This window comes from Emys orbicularis, chromosome 14 (assembly GCF_028017835.1).
Source record: "Emys orbicularis isolate rEmyOrb1 chromosome 14, rEmyOrb1.hap1, whole genome shotgun sequence".
NCBI lineage: Eukaryota > Metazoa > Chordata > Testudines > Emydidae > Emys > Emys orbicularis.
The window spans coordinates 33,123,878-33,146,793 of NC_088696.1; the positions used below are offsets into that span (position 1 = coordinate 33,123,878).

The 22,916-nt window shown below is 48.9% G+C and overlaps 1 protein-coding gene across 7 annotated transcripts in view; it reads right to left on the minus strand.

Moving 5' to 3' along the window:
* The window catches only part of LOC135889066 (dipeptidase 2-like), a 36,390-nt gene that overhangs the window by 6,812 nt on the left and 6,662 nt on the right, over nucleotides 1-22,916 (minus strand). For 3 of the 7 annotated variants that reach the window (XM_065416889.1, XM_065416891.1, XM_065416892.1), the window contains 6 exons: nucleotides 17,222-17,444; nucleotides 12,460-12,735; nucleotides 4,028-4,154; nucleotides 3,380-3,509; nucleotides 3,027-3,168; nucleotides 1,112-1,181 (listed from right to left, as the gene is read on the minus strand). In XM_065416889.1, the coding sequence (XP_065272961.1) occupies nucleotides 1,112-1,181; nucleotides 3,027-3,168; nucleotides 3,380-3,509; nucleotides 4,028-4,154; nucleotides 12,460-12,590 (600 nt within the window). In that variant the 5' untranslated portion in view covers nucleotides 12,591-12,735; nucleotides 17,222-17,444. The other 4 variants (XM_065416890.1, XM_065416896.1, XM_065416895.1 and 1 more) reach the window with 4 other exon arrangements.

The following is a 22,916-nucleotide window of genomic DNA, read 5'->3' on the forward strand; positions in this document are numbered from 1 at the left end:
CTGAGCTCCCGGCCACTGCGGGCCCCTGGAGCTGCGGACAGCAGGGGTACCGCGCAGCTCCCAGCTGACACAGGAGGCAGGGACACCCCCAGCTCCTGGCCCCCACGGGCAGCAGGGGGACACCCAGAGCTGCAGGCAGCCAGGGTACCCCACAGCCCCCAGCTGCTGCCGGCAGCTCCTAGCCCCTGTGCAGCTGCCAGCTTCAGGCAGTGGGGGGACCCGCAGATCCCCATTTTGTCCCGGATATTTTTAGTAAAAGTCACGGACAGATCACGGCTTCCGTGAATTTTTCCTTTTTCCCCGTGACCTGTCTGAGACTTTTACTAAAAATATCGGTGACACAATCTTAGCCTTAATCTTGATTTATCAATTCCTGCAACCTATTACTGTACCTCAAGTCCTGAATACTCCCACCTTTTGCCCCTCAAAATATCCCATTCTGGGAAAGTTATACAGAATTTGATAGGGACAAAACCCACAAGGTTGTGTAGACATTTACTGAATTGCTACAAACAGAGAAGGCTGAGGAATGACGGAACATAAACAGTTTAATAGAGGGAAATCCTTTCTGTAGGATGGGGAAAAGTCTATAGAATTATACAGTAAGAATACAATTTTTATTGCATACTATAGGACTATGTATCAGAGGGGTAGCCGTGTTAGTCCGTATCCACAAAAACAACGAGGAGTCCGGTGGCACCTTAAAGACTAACATTTATTTGGGCATAAGCTTTCGTGGGTAACAAAACCCACTTCTTCAGATGCATGGAGTGAAAATTACAGATATGGGCATAAATGCCATATCTGTAATTTTCACTCCATGTATCTGAAGAAGTGGGTTTTTTACTCACAAAAGCTTATGCCCAAATAAATCTGTTAGTCTTTAAGGTGCCACCAGACTCCTTGTTTTTATAGGACTATATAGTCACAGTCTCTTTACATATTTTACTCTCTCTCTACTATTAAGTTCTGAATCCCCCATCCCAAGGCCATCTACAATTTATAGTGATTAAATCTCTTCAGACACACTGCTTTAAAAAAGGACCAGAATCTTTGAAGGTGTTAATGAGAGAAAAGTTTGCTTAGGTTGCCATTGAGGAGAGATTCTTACTTTGCCAAATGAACTCAGACCATTCAGATTAGGATAAAAGTTATGTACTTGCTTTGATGAAGATTCTGCCCTTCAAAAAGAAAACATGTAAGAAACCATTGCATTATTCTAGTGGGTTAGATCCAAACAATCAAATTTCACACGAACACAGTAAAAAACCCTCACCCTGAAGTGATATAGCTGAGTTTACAGATAAGCATAGCTCTCATTCATGCAATGTCATGCTTGTATCTCACTCCTAGACATTAGTCCTCCAGGTCAGAACTAGTTCACATGGGTGCGGCACTTTGAGGAAGTGCATGCTGTCTAATGCTGCAACACTTCTAGGGGTCACTAGCAGACTTCAGGGCTATCAATCTGGTATCTTTCACCAAAACTAAGTTCACTTTTAAAATTGCACCCACGCCATCTGACCAGGGCCAGTTTGGGTGAGGAAGAAAAGGAATTACAGCAGTGCAATAACGTGGTGATTCTTAGGCCTGAGTGCAGCATGGGCACAGGTTACTTTTTAAATGTTATAATAATAAAGAATGCTTTTGTTGACTTATTTCTTGTGGGTGTTACAGCAGAGGTGGGATGTTAGGACTAATCAGAGAGTGGTGGTCTTCAGGAGCAATTCCAGAAGGACAATCTATGTCCATGGAGACAGTGTAGAAAGATATGACAATGGCTTTGTAAGAAGTGGACACAGGATGTTCAGGCTGGCATCAATAGCCAAACAGAGGAAACTGGAGGGCAATTTGTCAACACTAGATCAGTAGGAAGGAACAGCGTTATGCAGGGCCATTTTCTACTGTTAGCTGTTCTTCGCCCCTATATGGGTCTGTGTGACTCAGGAATTAGAAATATGATTTGCAGGCTTTGGTATTTAGGTCACCGGTTTGAACCCAGCTGAGAACGTTACTGCTCAGAAGGTGTTTGTGGAAAGAACTGGCATAGTGCAGTTCCCAGTCCCAGATGTCTACATCACAATTAGTTCCCTCAGTAAAGAATCCTAAGACTGAAAGTGTGTGGACGCCTCTCACACCATGACAGGAGTGTGGCAATGACATTTTCCTTGCTGGTCAATTTGTGGACAGAGGACTTAAGGCTGACCCTAGAAGAAGCTGCAGGATGAGGGGGCTCTAAGCAGACTTAAGGGCTGATGTATAACTGTGGGTTAAAAAAGCATTGCTCATCACCACTAGTGTGGCGGAGGGAGGCATGACAGCAAAGTCTTCTAGGAGATGGATCAATCTGCTTCTTACAGGGAGAGTTTGGGATCCAAATCCTTCCTTCACTGGGTATGTACAAGAGGGGTGTGCTTGGCCAGCAGTTAGGAGAGGCAACAGGTGTGTGATATGGAAGTGTGTGAACCGAGCGCCAGCCCACCCACCTGCAGTACACAAGCCTTCACAGCTATACATGTGGTATGTGCTTAGGGCTGGCCAAAGAGGAGAGTTCTCCAGTGCCATCAAGAGCTGAATTCACACACAGCACTCACCACTCCAATAAGGAATGTATGAAGTTAGCTGGATCGCACAGAAAACCCTTTCTTACTGCCTTTCCTGCCTGTAACGAACTTTTTACCAGTCTCAGTAACATTCCTTCCAGAAGAGAAACATGTCAGTTACATCCTATTCTAGTTTTCTCACAAAGCAATGGAGATGATGACTTCCCTGTATTTATTTTGCCAACAAGCTAAAATAGATCCCATGATGTCACTGAGATCTCAAGTGGCAAACAGATTCTTCTTCAACCCACCACATAACAAGCGGACCTATCCAAAGGACACCAGTCACCCTTCAACTCCTCCACCATTAGTCACAGATAGCAGTTTCCCACATTTTTCAAACCAATTTTTGGCCCCTCTTAAAACTGCCATCCATTTGCACTGGAAAAGTAAGCGTTACAGAAACAAGTGCACATCAGTTACCATGGAGTATTGCAGGTGTGCGTTAAAGTCATGTACCGAACACCCAGGTCATAATACATCCTTAGCGTTGCGAGACTGCTGTCAATGGAATGGCCACCTTCTATTCCAATCAAGCATGCTATATTTTTACTATCAGCAATACCTGGAGTTTAAAGGGAAGATAAACGCCACAGTAAATTGAAGACAAAGACTTAGAGCTATCTGCATTGAGCAGCAGACAATCATTTCACAACCATAAATGTCAGAACTAGTTTTCTTAATATGCAATGTGTGATATGCCAAGTACTTCATCTCACATATATTCCCTCCTGCAATCTCATTAAAGAAACATTTTCATTATAAAAAAGTATCACCTTGAGAAGTATTAACAAGTTCAAGTTCTGGATAGCTTTGACACATCCTCTTGACAACATCAATCTGCTCTAGGGTCAGACGCACAGCATCCTTGTTCTGAGCGCTGCATATAACATACACCGACCAAAACTGAAAAAGAGACATTGATAGGCCAAACAACAAGATCATGGACTTCATTATCAGCAGAATCATAAATAAAAACACTTCCTCCTTGGCAATTTGTTGGGGAGCTTTCATCACTGGGAAATCCCAAAGGAACACATAATCAGACTAGGGGCACACTCGCTGATAATAGGCTCTTGGCAACCCCAATCACTCATACAGTCTTCCAAGGACAGGAGGAGAAGACAACTTTTTAATTCAGTTGCTGTAAAAAAAAAATACATAACACTTTGGATAAGTGGAGCTGGATTCTGCAAAGGCATTTTAAAGTCTGGCAAATGTAAATATAGAAAAGCTTCTGTAGCCATGCAGTTTTCTCTTTTTTCTATCATGGGCTGAATCAAAATCCCAGATCTGAAACACCTCTCCTAAACTATGGCATATCCAAAATCTGGATGTGCGTCTGGATTTTGCTCAGATCCCCCTGTAGAACGAGCAGTATAAATATTCTAAGAGATCCATGTCATAGCACCAACAGTACATACCTGAGCTCCGACATGGCCAGACTGAAGTTTCTGAATGTTTGTGCGTGTGGTGTTGAGAATTTTTAAGTTGATTTTACTTAGTCTGTTTTGGTACAATATCCTCAGTCGTAATGGAAGGTCATTGTGCCTAAGAAGTAAAATAAATAGCATTAATGATACAAACAAGTTTGTCCTTTCCTAATGTTTATCTATCTATCTACTTTTAGTTCCCCTTGAAAGTTAACTGCCAACACCCTTGCAACAGTTCTCTAGAGGTTGGAGAGGTTGCAAACCTGGCAAATGAAATTTAATTAGGTTGAGTGGCTGAGGGGTACACTTTAAGCACCGTCTTACCAAAGCTATTGCTCCCAAATTATGATAAACCCCACCCACTTTTCTCAGACCACTTTAAGCACCACCTCGCAGTGAGGTTTGTTTGGAGCCTCACTTTCTGTAACAAATTTCATTCCTCTGATCTTTTTTTCTGCTGTCCTGAAGGTAGGGTGACCAGACAGCAATGGTGAAAAGTCGGGACGGGGGTGGGGGGTAATAGGAGCCTATATAGGAAAAAGACCCAAAAATCGGGACTGTCCCTATAAAATCAGGACATCTGGTCACCCTACCTGAAGGTTTTTCCCCTTCACTCCTTGATGCTGAAGTTTCTCTCACAAGCCCGGTGGTGAGCTGGAGCTGGTTCACACCGTTTTGCGCGAACCGGTTGTTAAATTTAGAAGCCGGTTTAGAACCGGTTGTTAAAGGGGTGGGCAATTGGGAGAGGGAGGTTTTTCTGTCGTTACACCGGCCCCCGGGCCACATCCAGCCCACCTGAGCTCTCGGCTGGGGAGGCTCCCCCGGCCCCTCTCCCGCCTTCCCCCCTCTCGCAAAGCCTCAATGTGCCGCGCCGCCAGCGCTCTGGACCGTTCCTGGGCAGCTCGGCAGCTCCTGCCGCTTTGAGCGGCATGGTAAGGGGGTGGGGCTGCGAGTTCCAGGGGGCCGTGCGGCATCCATACACGCTGCCCTGAGCAGCATGGTAAGGGGGCTGGGCCAGGGCTGGGAGGAGGGGTTGGATAAGGGGCAGGGAGCGGTTGGAGGGGGCGGAGGTTCTGGGGGGAGCGATCAGGGGACGGGGAACGGGGGGGGGGTTGGGTAGGCGTGGGAGTTCCGGGGGTCTCTCGGGGTGGTGGTGGATGGGGTTGGGGCAGTCAGGGGACAGGGAGCGGGGCGAGTTGGGTAGAGGGTGGGGTCCTGGGGGACAGTTAGGGTGGAGGGTCTCGGGAGGGGGTGGTCAGGAGACAAGGAGCGGGGGTGGGGGGGTTGATGGGTTGCGGATTCTGAGGGGGGCAGTCGGGGGCAGGACGTGGGTGGGGATCGGATGGGGGGAAAATAGGCTGTTTTGGGAGGCACGTGGGGCTTGTACTCACCAGGCAGTTCCCTACCGGTTCTTCGGCGGCACTTCGGCAGCAGGTCTTTCACTCGCTCTGGGTCTTCGGCGGCTGAAGGACCCGCCGCCGACGTGTCGCCGAAGACCCGGAGCGAGTGAAGGACTCACCGCCGAAGTGCCGCCGAAGAACCGGTAGGGAACCAGTTCCTAAGATTTTGGCAGCTCATCACTGCACAAGCCCCTCTTTCCACCTTATTCTTTTAGCTCTCTTCCCATCTCCACTCTTTCTCTTCAGATGTTGGATCTGCAAATAGCAGCCATGCTATTGGCAGGCAAGTTTGATTTTAGAATTTCATTTGAGTTACTGTAACTCACACACCTCCTGGGTGTGGTGTTCTGTCCCATCTAGTGGCGCCGAGATTACTTAGGGTACGTCTACACTACCCGCTGAATTGGCGGGTAGTGATCAATCTAGCGAGGATCGATTTATCGTGTCTAGTGTAGACGCGATCAATCGATCCCTGATCGCTCTGCCGTCGACTCCTGTACTCCACCGCGGCGAGAGGCGGAAGTGGAGTCAACGGGGGAGTGGCGGCAGTCAACCCCGCGCCATGAGGATGCGAGGTAAGTCGACCTAAGATACGTCGACTTCAGCTACGAGAATAGCGTAGCTGAAGTCGACGTATCTTAGGTCCATCTCCCCCCCCAGTGTAGACCAGGCCTTAGAGTAGGGTGACCAGACGTCCCGATTTTATCGGGACTGTCCCGATATTTGCTTGTTTGTCCCGCATCCCGACCAATCTTAGGTTGGGACACTAGACAAACAAGCAAAGGCTCCGGAGCCCGGAAGGGCTTGTGCCCCGTCCCGCCCCGACTCTGCCCCCTCCTCCCCCCATTGGCTCCCTCCCCAAATCCCCGCCTCTTCCCCAAGCACGCCATTCCTCCTCCCTCCACAAGCGCTGGAGGGAGGCCCCGGAGACTCAGGGGAAGCGCGGGGCTGGGGTGAGTGAGAGTCCGGCCTGGCCCCAAGCGCAGGCAGGACTCAGTCGGGCGGTACCTGGAGGGAGAGTAGGGGGGCGGCCCGCGGGGCCAGCCGGCGGCTGTTCTCCCCACCTGGGCAGCGGGACTCGGGAGCAGCCGCTGCTGCAGCTCCTACTGCCGCGGACGGAGGAAGTGGCCATGGCGCTCGGCGATTGCGGCTCTGGTGCCCTGGCCCAAACCCCCCGAGCCCGGGCCTGTTGCGGGGACCCAGCAGCGCGCACGCTGCGCCCAGCCCCTGGCCAGTCACGTCTGGGCTGCTGCCCAGCTGGTGCAATCCCACGGCAGCCCCGGGGCGGAGGCATCGGCAGCCCAGCCCCGTTCGTTCCCCTGCAGGACCCGAGCGGGACAGGGGGGCTGGGGCCTGCTGCCCCCACTCCGGGGCCGCCCACGGGATTGCACCAGCTGGGCAGCCAGCCCAGACGCGACTGGCCAGGGGCTGGGCGCAGCGTGCACACTGCTGGGTCCCCGCAACAGGCCCGGGGGGTTCAGGCCCGGGCGCCAGAGCCGCAGCCGCCGAGCGCCATGGCCGCTTCCTCTGGCCGTGGCAGTGGGAGCTGCAGCAGCGGCTGCTCCCGACTCCCGCTGCCCAGGTGGGGAGAACAGCCACCGCCTGGCCCCGCGGGCCGCCCCCCTCCTCTCCCTCCAGGTACCGCCCGACTGAGTCCTGCCTGCGCTCGGGGCCAGGCCGGACTCACTCACCCCAGCCCCGCGCTCCCCCTACGTCTCCGGGGCCTCCCTCCAGCGCTTGTGGAGGAAGGGGGGGGGGTTGTTTTTTTTGCTCTGCCGCCGGTTTTTTGTTGTGTTTTTTGCTCCGCCCCCCCGCATCCCAATATTTGACCTGGGTGATCTGGTCACCCTACCTTAGAGAGAGAGATTAATGAATCTACTCTACAGCCTTAGCTAACAGCTCATGCACTACGCTCCCGAGGTCCCCGGTTTGATCCTGCCCACGGACAGACCAGGGTCTCTCAGCGCTACAACAGCACAATAGTATTTGAGTGCTAGAGTGACCCCTTTCCTTTAACTTCCTGGATCAAGTCCGGGGTGGGCCATCCGGGCCCCCGCCAAAGAGGGCGCCATGCGCAGGGTTTGGATTCCCACCTGACCTGCTGAGGGCCAGCTGGGCTAATGGAAGCGGCAGGCAGGCAGGCGAGCAGCAGCGCTGGAGAGGGGGCTGGGGGGCAGTTGGATGACCAGCTGTCCGAGCCAGGTGACTCCTCTGGAGCAGGGGTTCCCCTCCTCGCATGTGCTGTTTCTGTCCCCCCCTCATACACGTCCTCCCCAGAGCCCCCCCGGCCACTCCGGACTGGGAGCATCCTCCTGTCTGCTGGTGTCCAGGTGTCCCCCTCACCCATGCACCTGATTTCCACTGAGCTGGGGTGAGGGGACAGGGGGAATCTGTGTGTGCTGCTGCCTCTCTGGGTCTGGAGCTCCTGGTGGCTGCTTGGCCCTGAGTGCTTTCTTAAAGAGACAGGGCACTCCTACACTCAGGCACACACACATTCCCCTCAACATAACACCCACTGTCTCTCTCTCTCTCTCACTCTCTCACACACACACTCTCTCTCTCTCTCCTCCAACACACACAACACCAGGGCTCCCTGCATTCAGGTCACTTCCCCACCTGGGCTGTGCTGAGGCATCAGCAGCTGCTGCTCTCCTGCCCTCCCCTTATGCAGCTCAGGGGGTTCACGGGGCAGAGGAGCAGCAGTCCAGTCGGGGAGCTGGAAGCAGTGCCAGCTGCTTTGTGCATCCAGGTGGGTCAGTTTCCCCACGCGGGTACTGGAAGGGGGTTAGGGGGCCGGAGAGCGGTACAGGGGGTAGGTGTGAAGGGGGCACAGTGCAGGAGTTGGGGCACAGGAGGGGCCGGTATTGGGGCACAGGAGGGAGGTGCAGGGGTCGGGGTGAAGGGGGCACAGGAGGGAAATGCAGGGGTCAGGGTGAAGGGGGCACAGTGCAGGGGTCGGGGTGAAGGGGGCAGGAGAGAGGTGCAGGGGTCAGGGTGAAGGGGGCACAGTGCAGGGGTCGGGGTGAAGGGGGCACAGTGCAGGGGTTGGGGCACAGGAGGGGGTGAAGGGGTCAGGGTGAGGGGTCAGAGTGCAGGTATTGGGGCACAGGAGGGAGGTGCAGGGGTCGGGGTGAAGGGGGCACAGGAGGGAAATGCAGGGGTTGGGGTGAAGGGGGCAGGAGGGAGGTGCAGGGGTTGGGGTGAAGGGGGCACAGTGCAGGGGTTGGGGTGAAGGGGGCAGGAGAGAGGTGCAGGGGTCAGGGTGAAGGGGGCACAGTGCAGGGGTTGGGGCACAGGAGGGGGTGAAGGAGTCAGGGTGAGGGGTCACAATGCAGGTATTGGGGCACAGGAGGGGTGAAGGGGTCAGGGTGAGGGGTCACAGTGCAGGTATTGGGGCACAGGAGGGGGTGAAGGGGTCGGGGGCACAGTGCAGGGGTTGGGTCACAGGAGGGGCCGGTATTGGGGCACAGGAGGGAGGTGCAGGGGTCGGGGTGAAGGGGGCACAGGAGGGGAATGCAGGGCTCAGGGTGAAGGGGGCACAGTGCAGGTATTGGGGCATAGGAGAAGGGTGAAGGGGTCGGGGGCACAGTGCAGGGGTTAGGGGCACAAGAGGGGAGTGCAGGGGTCGTGGTGAAGGGGGCATGCAAAGTGCAGGGGTTCTGGGCAGAGGAGAGGGGTGAAAGGGTTGGGGTGAAGGGGGCAGAGTGCAGGGGTTAGGGGGCAGGAGGGGAATGCAGTGGTTGGGGTGAAGGGGGCACAGTGCAAGGGTTGGGGGGCAGGAGGGGAGTGCAGGGGTTGGGGTGAGAGGGCACAGTGCAGGGGTTGGGGTGAAGGGGGCACAGTGCAGGGATTAGGGGGGCAAGAAGGTGCAGGGGTTGGGGGGGAAGGGAGGGTGGGGACCAGGGGCAATGGGGGGCACCATGCCCATGGGGGCCAGGGCACCAAAATGCAAGTTCACCCAGGGTGCCATTTTCCCTAAGGCCAGACTTGACTGTCTTACCAAAGCTATTGCTCCCAAATTATGATAAACCCCACCCACTTTTCTCAGACCACTTTACGCACCACCTCGCAGTGAGGTTTGTTTGGAGCCTCACTTTCTGTAACAAATTTCATTCCTTGCAGATCTTTTTTTCTGCTGTCCTGAAGGTTTTCCCCCTTTCATTCCTTGATGCTGAAGTTTCTCTCACAAGTCCCTCTTTCCACCTTATTCTTCTAGCTCTATTCCCATCTCCACTCTTTCTCTTCAAATGTTGGATCTGCAGATAGCAGCCATGCTATTGGCAGGCAAGTTGGATTTTTGAATTTTATTTGAGTTACAGGCAGTGATGAGCTGCCAAAATCGTAACAACCGGTTCCCTCCTCACCCCACGAGGGGGTCATGGCCCACCCCCTGGGACTCCTGCCCCATCCAACCCCCCGTGTTCCTTGACGCCCCCCCACCCCAGGGACCCCTGCCCCATCCACCCCCCTTCCCTGTCCCCTGACTGCCCCCCACCGCTCCATCCAACCCCTACTCTCATTCCTGATGGCCCCCCGGGACCCCTGCCCCATCCAACCACCCCTTCTCTCTGTCCCCTGACTGCCCCTGGAACCCCTGTCCCTGACTGCCTCCCACTGCCCCATCCAACCCCTGCTCCTTCCTGACTGCCCCCCCCGGGACCCTTGACCCCATTCAATCCCTCTCTTCCTTGCCCTCTGACCGCCCCAACCCCTATCCACCTCCCCATCACCCCCCGAACTCCCCTGCCCTCTCTCCAATACCCTCTCCCTGCTCCTTGCCCCCCCCGGAGACGCGGGCCCGGGGCAGGAGCCAGGCGACAGGAGCCCGGGGACGCGGGGCCGGGGCAGGAGCCGGGCGGCCGGGGCCGGAGGACGCGGCGGGAGCCGGGCGGCCGGCCGGAGCCAGGGAGGGCCGCGGCAGGAGCTGGGCGGCTGGGGAGGGCCGCGGCCAGAGCCGGGCAGCTGGGGATGCGGGGCCGCGCCCGGGCCCGCACTGCCGGAGCCGGGCCGTGTCGTGCCACAGCAAGATCCAGGCGGCCGGGGCCGCGGGGCCGCGGCCGGAGCCAGGCGGCCAGGGATGCGGGGCCGGGCAGGGCTGCGGCCAGAGCCGGGCAGGCGGGGACGGGCAGGACCACGGCCGGAGACCGGCCAGGGCGCATAGCCCTCCTCGCCCCCCCCCCCCCCCCGTCCCCACCTTAGCTCCGTCTTCCTGGGCCTGAGCAGGAAGCCTGCTGTGAGCCCTCCCAGGCTTCCCGCGCGAACAGCTGATTCGCGGGAAGCAGGGGGGAGGAGAAGCAGGGCAGAGTATTCATGGGAGGAGGCAGAGCTGAGGTGAGCTGGGTCCGCGGCGGGGAGCGCTTGTTAAATTTAAATGCCCTTTTAGAACCGGTTGTCCCACACGGGAAAACGGTTCTAAAAGGGCTTCTAAATTTAACAACCGGTTCCCACGAACCGGAGCGAACCAGCTCCAGCTCACCACTGGTTACAGCACAATAGTATTTGAGTGCTAGAGTGACCCTTTCCCTTCTGTTCCTGGATGAAGTCAGACTCAACAGAAACAATGTTCCTCTGAGCTGCCTGGGCATGCTCTCATATCATGCTGCCTGCTTTATAAACATATACAAAAGGAAGTAAAGTTATAACTGAAGAAGGGAGATGGTAGAATTGCATAATGCAAAAGTAGATAAACGCTGAAATTTCCCCTGAAGACTAATGCAACTTGATCCAAAGGAGTTTATAAATAGCCTTTGAATTCAAATTGAAAATGCCTTCAGAGTGATAAGCTAATGCAATGAGACATAAATGCTATGCCACGGGTGCTGCTTACATCTCTGATCTTCAGAACCTGCTAAGATCCACTGATGCTGTGCAACAATGGATGGGCCTCTGCTTTTAGAGCCCAGGGTGAAATCAGAATTGGTTGTGCTGCTCAGGCAGGGCCGGATTAATGCAGGGGCTTTAGGGGCTGCAGCCCAGGGCCTCGTGCTAAGGGGGGCCCCAAAGGCCCGCAGGCCAGATGCGGCCCACTTCTTCTTTTCATTCGGCCCGTGGCAAGTCTCTGCGCTGCCGGCCGGACACCGGTCCCCGAGCCTCGGCGCTTGCCCCAACCCCGGGCTGGAGCCATGAGCGCCAGCTCACCAATGTGCCCCTGCGGCCCCTGGGTGAGGGGTGTTCAGGGAATCTCTGCACGCTGCCCCGGCCCCCAGCACCGGCTCCGCAGCTCCCATTGGCCAGGTACCACGGCCAATGGGAGCTGCGGGGGCAGCGCCTGTGGGGATGGGCAGCATGCACTGCACAGAGCAGCCTGGCCCCTCTGCCTAGGTGCCAGACATGCCGGCCACCTCGGGGAGCAAAGCAGCACGGAGCCAGGGCAGGCAGGGATCCTGTCTTAGCCCTGCTGCGCCGCTGACCAGGAGCCGCCCGAGGTAAGCACCTCTCAGCTGGAGCCTGCACCCCAACCCCCTGTCCCATCCCTGGACCCATCCCAGAGCCCACCCCCCCAAGCTGGAGCTGCACCCCCTCCCGCACCCTGATCCCACTCCCCCACTCCAAACCCCCAGGGACCCCACAAAATCTAATAGCCCCGGACCCACAGGAGAGTTAATCCGGCCCTGTGCTCAGGGTTTACAGGATTTAGCCCTTAGTCTCCCATTGTAACAGGCAGAGGATAAGGGGGGGGCCTTAAAATACACCAATATTTGTTTACAAGGATTGAAACTGAAAACCTACCATTGAAGTGTTCAGTTTGCTAGACCCATATTTTTCAGATTTTCAATAATTTGTGGTGAATGGTTGGTTCTCTTGTTGCATCTCGTAAGTGATCTAGGAGGTTCACTATAAAGTACAGTTACGTTTAATATGCTTTGCTAGTCTTAAGTATGTGTGTGTAAGGAAACCAAGGTGTATTTTTATGGTATATGGGAAGGGTGAATTAAAGGTTTTTGGCTGGTTTTCAAGCTATTTGATGTAACCCTGTTAATGAAAGTTACCAAGGTGTATTGAAAAAAAAGACACTCTACATACCCATCAATTAGAGGGGCTTGCTTCATTAGCTCAACAGCCCTTTCTCCGACCGGTTTCTCAGTTCTGAAAGCCAAAACATCAGAGATGAGCAGCAAGAGCCACAGAAACAGCTTCATAGGATCTCTCTTCATTTCCACAAAGGCGTTAACTAGAGAAGAAGGCTGCCACCAGAGAATGAAGAAGCAGGGAATTTCCAGTCTGCAAAGGTTCTAGACTTAATGATTTTGGCAGAACTGCTGTGTCTCTGTCTTTGGTGGTGAAGGAAGTTCGGAAGTTCTGAAGACAAACAAAAGGAACGAAGAGAGTAAGAAAGGAGTTTAGAGCTGGATGATGTTCATGGTATTCAGTTCCCTTTTTCTAAATAAAAGATTCACACTTCTCACTGTTGCTCGAAAGTTGAGCAGCAGATATTTGCAGTTACCCCTTCCTTCCAAACACTGTTGCTACCAGATGAAATTAAAGGAAGTATTTACCCATTTTGCAGCTGGAGGAAATGGGTGGGCCTGGATTTGAATCTACCAACTAGTAATTACATGTCCAAAGCATGTAGCGAAAGCTATGTATCTAGTTCCCATTTGAAAGTGGAAATTAACTGATTTGCATGTACAAATAGGCTGATTTCCTCTCCTTTTGAAACTTTCAGTGAAATTTTTCACCAAAATTCCAAGTCTCATTTGAAAGCAAGCTCTTTATTGTATAAAAAATAAACCCACTGCAATGACTGAAGCAATAAATCCACTGTATAGAGTGTATTTTCTGAGTGAAGCAATCTGAATGCAATACTTTCATTATGACATAGTTGAGTAACCAGAGCACAATCTGAAAGGGTCAGTTTGTTCTTTTAAATTTATTTCTATTAAAGAGAGTTGAGCATGGAACCCTTCTAAGAAATAATGTGAGCATTCTTCCCTACCTTTTGTATAGAAATCCAGATAATGGTAATACTTAAGCACTTCTACAGCATCTTTTAAGTGTGAATCAGGAAGCATTTTACAAACATTAACTATACCTGACAGTATGATATGAATATTAAACCCGTTAGCGGATGAAGATGCCATCGTAAGGAGGAAAGAATTTTTCCAGGATTGAAGTCAATGGCAGAGCTATGAATAAAACCCAGAAGATTCCTGACCACTGTTCCCTGCTCCAACAATACCTCATGTAGGACGTCATATACTGGCAATGATACAGTTCTGTAATTTTAACATCACAGTGCTGGTGTTGTCAATCACAGGCATTCAAAAAATCATGAGTCAAGCCCCAAAAGAATATGAATTTTTTTTTAAACGGCTTTTTATTTGCCTTCTGGTTTGTGAGCCTTAATTGTTTGTATTCTTAAGCTTTTCTCCACAACAATGAAAGCTAGAAACAGCTCTCTCATTAATAAAGTAAGATGTTTTCATGTAATCTCATGACTCCAGCAGCAGTGGCTTTAAAAAAAACCACACACGTTGGGAGGTATATGCCAACAAGGGTTGGCAACAGATTTGGGCTGGATGTAGGAATTAGTGGGTGGGTTGTAAGTTGCCTGTGTTGTGCAGGTGAACATAACGTAAGTACTGCCTTACTGGGTCAGACCAATGGTCCATCTAGCCTAGAATCCTATCTCCAATAGTGACCAATACCAGAGCTTCAGGGGGAGCATACAGAAAAAGGCAGTTTTGGAGAGATCCACCTTGTTTTCCTCTCCCAGCTTCTGGCAGTCAGAGGTTTAGGGTCACCCTGAGCGTGACATTCCATCTCTGACTATCTTGGCCCATAGCCATTGATAGACCTATCCTCCAGGAACTTATCTAGTACTTTTTGTTTTTAACCCAGTTATACTTTTGGCCATCCCTTGGCAATGACTTCCACAAGTGAATTATGGATTGTGAGAACAATTACTTCCTTTTGTTTGTATTAAACCTGCTGCCTATTAATTTCATTGGGTAACCGCTGGGTTTTGTATTGCGGGAAAGGGTAAATAAACACTTCTCTGTTCACTATTACCCCACACACGTGATTTTATAGACCTCTATCATATACGCCCTTAATCGTCTGTTTTCTAAGATGAACAGCCCTAATCTTTTGAGTCTCTCCTCATACGGAAGCTGTTCCATACCCGTGACTATCTTTGTTGCCCTTCTCTGAACCTTTTCCAATTCCATAGACGCTCCCCGGGTTACGCAAACCCAATTTACGCAAATCCGGACTTACGGAAAAAGTTCCATAAGTTCTGTAAGCTTTTTTTTTTTGCGCACATAATCGTCGGGTATACGTTCCTGACTTATGTAAAATTTGACTTACGCAAGGCGTTCCAGAATGGAAGTTGGGGAGCGTCTGTATACTTTTTGGACGGGACAAGCAGAACTGGATACAGTATTCAGTGTGGATGCCTCATGGATTTATATAGTGGCATTATGGTATCTTCTCTCTTATTTTCTATCACTTTGGGTTAGAAGCAGAATATTGGGTGAGAATGTGCCCAAGCAACTATAGTCAGTGCTCCTAAAATTACATCTAACATTTAAATAAAATTAAAAAAATCAATAAACATTTTGGCCGTTAAAACCCCCACAGCTTCAATATATCCATAAACTAAAACCAAAAGCAATTGTTACTCTTCATAACTACATTTGCTAAAAAAATAAAAAACAAAAAACTACCCTAACAAAACACTTACTTTTTCAAGCTAATAATAGCTGTATGTATGTTAATGCCACCACATCGCAAAACATATTTTAATCTCATTACCACTGCAGGCAATCATATTATTTACTAGCCTGCAAATAAAATTTTGCAAGTAATCCTTAGGTTCCAAATACCCTTTAATTAAACTAGTTTAGTACCTAATCAATTTCAAAATTTGCTTTCACTGTTACCAAAGGTTCAAAAAATCTCTAAAATACAAAAGCAAATTCACATGCTTCAAAATATATATCAAGTTAAAAAATATGCCTTTCATACAGCTTATAAAGTGTCTATTTTATATACTAAATATAATGTATTATGCTTTATAACTAAAACTATACAAAAACCCCATCATATTATTGCTATAAAAATATTATTGCTTGTATTGCTATTAGTTAGTTTAAAATTATGTTATTGTTATAAAAAATATAATAATAGTAATACCTTTCATGTCCATGCTCATCATGCATTGTCATTATATCCAATCAAAACCCCTAAAATTAAAGCACCTAATATAAAATCTAAATTCCAAAATTTAATGCAAATAAAAATTTAAAAATGTTTGTTGTACTAGTAGTACAAAAGGGGGGGTTGTGGAAGCAGAGAAAGAACTGACAGAAAGGGGATGCAATGCATGACAGTTCGTTAGCAAGAGTCAGGCTAACTGTAACCCTAATAACGCGAGATTTGTAGAAGCAAGGATTGTGTGAGGCGAGTGGAAAAAAACTGTGTGAGAAGTTGTTGCGACCTTGTGTAGATATTGTGTAGAAAATATTGTATGTAGACTAGAGTCAAAACAAGTAAAAAAAATAAAATATCAAGATGGCCTATGTATAAACAAAATGCAGCTGTTGCTTATTATTGTCTGTAATGAAAGGTATAAAGGTTTGCTGTAATTGTTTACCTGTAGAGAGACCTGTTTAGCTCTCTCCCTCTACGCAATTGTTAAAGACAATAAAGTATCTGCCTTGCTGTACCCAAACAAAAAGTGAGAACTCTGTTATTCTCCAACACCTAATAGTTCCTAACATTCTGTTAGCCTTTTTACTGCTGCTGCACATTGATTGCAGCTGCCGCAGTTTTCAGAGGACTATCCACAATAATTCCAAGATCTTTCTAGAGTCGCTACAGCTAATTTAGAACCCATCATTACATATGTGTAGTTGGGATAATTTTTCCTATGTGCATTACTTTGCACTTATCAACGTTGAATTTCATCTACTCAAACTAGTTAGTGGTCTCTCCTGGTCTTAAAATTTCAGTTACTATAACTGAAAAATTAAAGAAAAAAAAATTGACTTGGTGCATTTGATGGAATTTCCTTTCTCGTCTATATCACTCTCCCCTGCACAGTCTGTTTCCCCTTTATGTGAACCTCCCAAAGCAACAGGAGAAAAGACCCCCTTATTAAACAGATTAATAATTATAAAAACCACGAAACTGGAGCTCCAGAGACAGCTGCAGTCCCAGACATGAATTTAAATCATTTTAAATTAATTACCTAATTAAAGTTATTGTTTTCATTTTAGTGGAACTTTAGATTACAAAACCCATATTGAACAAAAGTGAATAGATTTGTATCCATTGAGTTACAAAACATTCCAGTGACAACAGTTTGTTGTTATAAGATTTTGAGATATTTCTAACCCAAACACTGCACTATTTTGCTGATGTATCACATTGACTGGAGTCTGACAAAAAAAAAGTTGACCAGCCTATTTGCATTGTCCAAGCTCAGAGGAATGCAAAGTAAGATGATTAAATAAGAATGTGAGGGTTATTTAAAAAATATAGGAGTTTGTTTTTAATAATATAAGGTGCTGTTAGCTCAGTTAGAACTTTTAAAAACTCTAATTTAACCCAACACTATCCCTTTAATATGTGCTCTCTCCTGAAAGCAAAAGAAGAGTTACATTTTATTCTTTCCGCACTTATTCTCTTTTGCTAGATTTCTACAGACCATTAAGCAATACTGTGGTGGTCCAATACCCACTCTTCCAGACTAACAGCTGGCAGTCTGCTCCCGAACTTGCCTTCCAAAATCAAATTCATGCAGATAAAGATTATGCGCGGAACCTATTCTGAATATTACCTTTAGGTTCACAGGGGTACCACTGGCCCTTTGGGCTTGGAAAGATGCCAGCTGCTGTTCTGGTAATTTCCTTTTTCTTTGGCAGATTCCAAATGTATTTTTTCTTTGGCGGAACTAGCACAGTCCTGTTCCACGCCAGAAGTGTGAGAAACTGTACAGTAAACACAAGCTTGCAGGCACTTGGAAAGCTGCCAAACATGTGGATGGCCCGATACTACAGTATCTGCAAATGAAAAACATGCTTATTGGAAAAATAACACCTGAGGAAGAACACTTTAATCGTCAACTCCCAGAGGATTAACCCTGCCATGACCGCCTGGTCCAGGCCAGCAGCTACAGGACCCTGTCTAGTGACATTAGTTCCCAGAACAACCAAACACAGCCCGGGCTGCTTCAAAGGTGAAAAAAACCCAGGCAGTCTGTGTTTAACAGTCTGACTATAGTACCACCTTTATATTGATTAAATCCCAAGCACCGTTCCTTTGATGAGCGCCAAATTCTGCTTGCTTTAATCACAGGAGTAGCCCTCACCATTCCCTTCTCCTCATTCCAGTCTCAAAGAACTCCCACTACTGTAGCAGGTACGGAGGAAATTGTCTAACCATTCTCCACACAGGCCAGCCAGTCCTTGGAAATCCTCTGGATTTTCACAGGGTTTGTGCCACAACTGACAGAAGAAGCGATCTTTCCTCCATCTGAGCTACAGCCATAGAAATCTTCCCATGTTTCTCCCATGTTAACTGGCCTTTCTACACTGCGACCCAAGAACCTCTTAGTACCAACTGGAAGAGGCTCAGCGGGGGGCACAGAAGGGTTACAGGGATCTCCTGCATCTGGTGCATATATTGTAATTCACCGAAGAGTATCATGTGAAGTTTCAAATAAAGCTGGTTCCACTCTGGTCACTAGTATCATTATACAACATCTGTAAGTGTGTTTCGTGAAGAGTTATGTATATACACTGAAAATTAAATTCTTAAGGTCTTTGTCTAGAGACTGGTCAACAGCAAAGGTGAAAAGCACGGTTTCAGTCAGACAAGAAATGTTTATCTAGCTGGCTATTTAGATGCAAATTGAGTATTGTATAGTTCACAATGGATCTCCTTTCACCAGTCTGAACTTAATGCTAATGAAGGATTGTGAAAACTTCAAAGAGAGAAAAGTAATAGGAGGAGATAAGCAGTGAAGTCAATAGGGAAACTGAGGCAGAGAAGTTGAGACCTCTGATTGTTCAGTGTATGCCAAGAACCCTCAACTCCAATTGATTTCAATAGCAACAGCAGTTATGAGAAGTCAGGCACTAGGTATCCAGTTGGACTCCCAAACAAAAGAGACACTCAAAATTAGCAGGCAATTTGAAGTATGGACATAATTAGCTCTCTCAGTGCCAGCCAGGGCTGAGATCAAAAGTCAATTTGTGGCTCAGACCACTAGACCATGCCTCTCTCCAGTTGAGATCTTGAGTGTCAGTGACAATTCAAAACTAGATTTTATCAAAAGAAAATTGGTGCTGATGAGAAGAATGGTTACAAATCCTAATACGAAGTGAAATGGTTTTGTGAGGGGTTTTCTTGTTCTTGATTTAGGGAGCTCAGGAAGTGGTAGAAATCAAAGTGCTTGTGTTTCAGCCTGGTGTGAATGCCCATGCAAGAGGGACTAAAAATGAAGCCAATGACCCATATAGTTCCATTTCTCAAGCTGAGTGAAGCACAGAAAGGAAACAAAGCAGTGAAAAAAGGAAATTTTTTTATTTTACAGTTTTCAGCTCAGGAGTAACTGATAACTTAAACAAGGTTTCCTTTCTATCTTAAGTGTCCCTTTAAGGGCTCTCAAGGATCTCTGGCTCTCAGGTTTTGATTGTGTATTTAATCGCTGAACACTGCTGCATTACTTGCTGTTGGTTGTAACATGCACACATCTATTACACTAGCTTTGCTAGGGCTTATTTGGAGTGGTCACCCCTTGTATCACACCACTTCCTTCCTGTACCTCTCCCAGGGGCTAACTTCAGAGATGGTGTGAGACAGCCTAGCTCACAGTACTTTATACCAACTCCATAAACCTGTTGTATCCACTTATGAATGTCACAGAGATCAATGAGCCCTCATAAGCTGCTAATAACTGACACCTCTGAGTTAAGTGAAATGCCATGAAGTATTTTATAAGCATTATATTAAGCCTCATAACTGGATTCTCCCCGCCCCATCCCAGAGTCAGGTTGCCAACTTTTAAGTGAACAAAAATGCTTAAGGAGCAAGAGGGGGCAATGTTCAGTGCTGTATCATGAAATGCTGTCAGAGGGACACCAACTCCCTGGTATGTGGAAAAACTGCAGTGAGAAGTCAGCCAGAGAAGCCATCTGGTAGGTGCGGAAGCAGCCAAAGCAGAAACTGCTGCACTGGCCAAGAATAGGGTTGCCAACTCTATAATCACACAAACCCAAACACTCTTGCCCCGCCCCCTACCCCACCCCTTCCCCGAGGCCCCGCCCCTTCTCTGAGGCCCCGCCACCACGCACTCCCTCCATCCCCCCTCCCTCCGTTGCTCGCTCTCCCCCACCCTCACTCACTTTCACCGGGCTAGAGCAGGGGGTTGGGGTGCAGGAGGGAGTTCAGGTGTGGGCTCTGGGAGGGAGCTCAGGTGCGGGAGGGGGCTTGGGTGTGGGAGGGGGCTCAGGGATGGGACAGCGGGTTGGAGTGCATGCAGGAGTGGGTGCAGGCTCCATCCAGGTGGCGCTTACCTCGGGCAGCTCCTGGGAAGCAGCCGGCCTGTCTGGACCCTAGGCTCAGGGGCAGCCAGGAGGCACCACGAATTGTCCCTGCAGAGTCAGCACTTGTGGCAGGGGCAGCGCGCAGAGACGCCCTGGACACCCCTGTGCTTAGGAGCTGGACATGCCGGTTGCTTCTGGGAGCCGTGCGGAGTCAGGGCAGGTAAGGAGCCTGCCTTAGCCCTGCTGCGCCACCAGACTTTTAGCGCCTAAAATCTCCCAGATTGGCTTCAGTAGTCTCCGGCAGATCGAGCCCGATTCCGGGAGACTCCCAGCCAATCCAGGAGGGTTGGCAACCCTAGCAAAGAAGACTACATTAACTTGGATTAGATACTTTTTAGTTCACATCACCAGTGTCCACACAGTGCAGTTAGATTGCCACACCCCTGTAGCACACCCTGTGGCACAGTGTAGATAAACCCTTAGTTTAACTGCATTAATCCCTTGTGTGGACACTCTTATTCAGAATTAAAGTGGCCTTAACTAGATTTAGCTTAATTCAAGGCCACTTTACTTCTGAACGAGAGTGTCCACACAATAGTTTAATGCAGTTAAACTAATCCACTTTTAATCTACGCCCTTAGCTAATTTGGATTAATTTTCCTGAGTGCCCCTGTGTAGACAAACCATGAGTTAGGAGTGCAGGGGTGAGTGACAGCAGCAGCTGAGTCACAAAAAAGTTGATAATTTAACCATGTTCTGTGCAAATCAGTCTGGAGGTATTGCCAATTCGGAGAAGGATCGGGATATCCTGCAGGGAGACTTGGATGACCTGGTAAACTGGAGTAATAGTAATAGGATGAAATTTAATAGTGAGAAGTGTAAGGTGATGCATTTAGGGATGACTAACAAGAATTTTAGTTATAAGCTAGGGACGCATAGGTTGGAAGTAACGGAGGAGGAGAAGGACCTCGGAGTCCTGGTTGATCGCAGGATGACTATGAGTCGGCAATGCGACGTGGCCGTGAAAAAAGCTAATGCGGTCTTGGGATGCATTAGGCGAGGTATTTCTAGTAGGGATAAGGAGGTGCTGCTTCCGTTATACAGGGCGCTGATGAGACCTCATTTGGAGTACTGTGTGCAGTTCTGGTCTCCCATGTTTAAGAAGGATGAACTCAAACTGGAACGGGTACAGAGAAGGGCTACTAGGATGATCCAAGGAATGGAAAACCTGTCGTATGAAAGGAGACTCGAGGAGCTTGGTTTGTTTACCCTAACCAAAAGGAGACTGAGGGGGGATATGATTGCTCTCTTTAAATATATCAGAGGGATAAATACCAGGGAGGGAGAGGAATTATTTCAGCTTAGTACTAATGTGGACACGAGAACAAATGGATATAAACTGGCCGTCAGGAAGTTTAGGCTTGAAATTAGACGACGGTTTCTAACCGTAAGAGGGGTGAAGTTCTGGAATAGCCTTCCGAGGGAAACGGTGGGGGCGAAAGACCTCTCTGGCTTTAAGATTAAGCTTGATAAGTTTATGGAGGGGATGGTTTGATGGGATAATGTGATTTTAGTCAATAAGTCAATAACGTGCCATCGCTGGTAATTAGTATCAATGGTCAATGTGGGTCTGGCTGGAGAATCTTGCCCGCATGCTCGGGGTTCTGCTGATCGCCATATTTGGGGTCGGGAAGGAATTTTCCTCCAGGGTAGATTGGCAGAGGCCCTGGAGGTTTTTCGCCTTCCTCCGCAGCATGGGGCAGGGGTCGCTTGCTGGAGGATTCTCTGCGACTTAAAGTCTTTAAATCATGATTTGGGGACTTCAACAGCTGAGTCATGGGAGAGAATTATTCGAGGAGTGGGTGGGTCAGATTTTGTGGCCTGCATCATGCGGGAGGTCAGACTAGATGATCATAATGGTCCCTTCTGACCTTAAAGTCTATGAGTCTATATTTATTACCTTTTAATTGAATATCTGTTTCTGACACTCCTGTGCAGCTCAAGTACAAAAACAAGTGTCTCTTCTTTAAAAATACTGAGTTGTATCAGCCTGTGACCGAGTACACAGGCCTCTCTGGCACCAACGGGGAATCATACTAGACTGAAATCACTCTGCCTTGCTTTCTGCACCAGTGCAAGCCACCCCAGGGTCTGTTTATGGCATTTCTTCCTGTTTTAGAGAGCACAATGGCAGTTTCCCACCTAGTGAGTGTTCCCATGAGATGCAGAAGGATGTGTTTTCAAACTTTACTCTGATCTCCAACAAAAGCCCAATTCTCAAAAGCCCAAAAGCAGTTTTTTAGGGTTGCCAACATTGTATTTCAAAAATAAGGGACTGTTTTCTTTGCACCCCACCCCATCCCTCCTCCCGATATTATCATTAATAAACAGTATTCGCCTACATTTGCCAGGGGTATTTCTTACTGCTTTTTGCAGCACTCAGCAATTCCCAATCTTGTTGTACAGAGATGAAAAAATAAGGGACTGTTGGCAACCCTATGTGGTCCTGAGCACCCTCACCTGCCACTGAAGTGAGCAATTATCCAGGGCACTGATCAAGCCCCAGCTCTGTAGGCCCTTGGGAGGCCAGCGTCTCCCTCACCAGCTAGTCTGGGCTGAGGGGAAGTATTTATGCCTTGTGCCTGATTTAGTCAGTCAGAACAAGGGATCGTGTTAACCTCCATGAGACACCAGCTCGGTTTTGAAAAGTGCTTCCAACCTAAAAGCAGAGCAGTGAGATTTAGGAGAAAATAATTTGATCTGTTTATATTGCTTGATTTAGACCATGCATATTTTTAAGCCATGAGAGAAAATATAAACAGAACTGTGCTACATTTTGTCAATCGTCACAATTTGTGAATTAAGTCTGAAACCCTGGGTATTCTCGATTCAACTTTATACACCTGGAGAGTGTGCATAGACTCTGCAATGAACTCCAGGCATGCCTTTTAGCCCAGCGGTCCCCAAACTTTTCAGGGTCGTTCC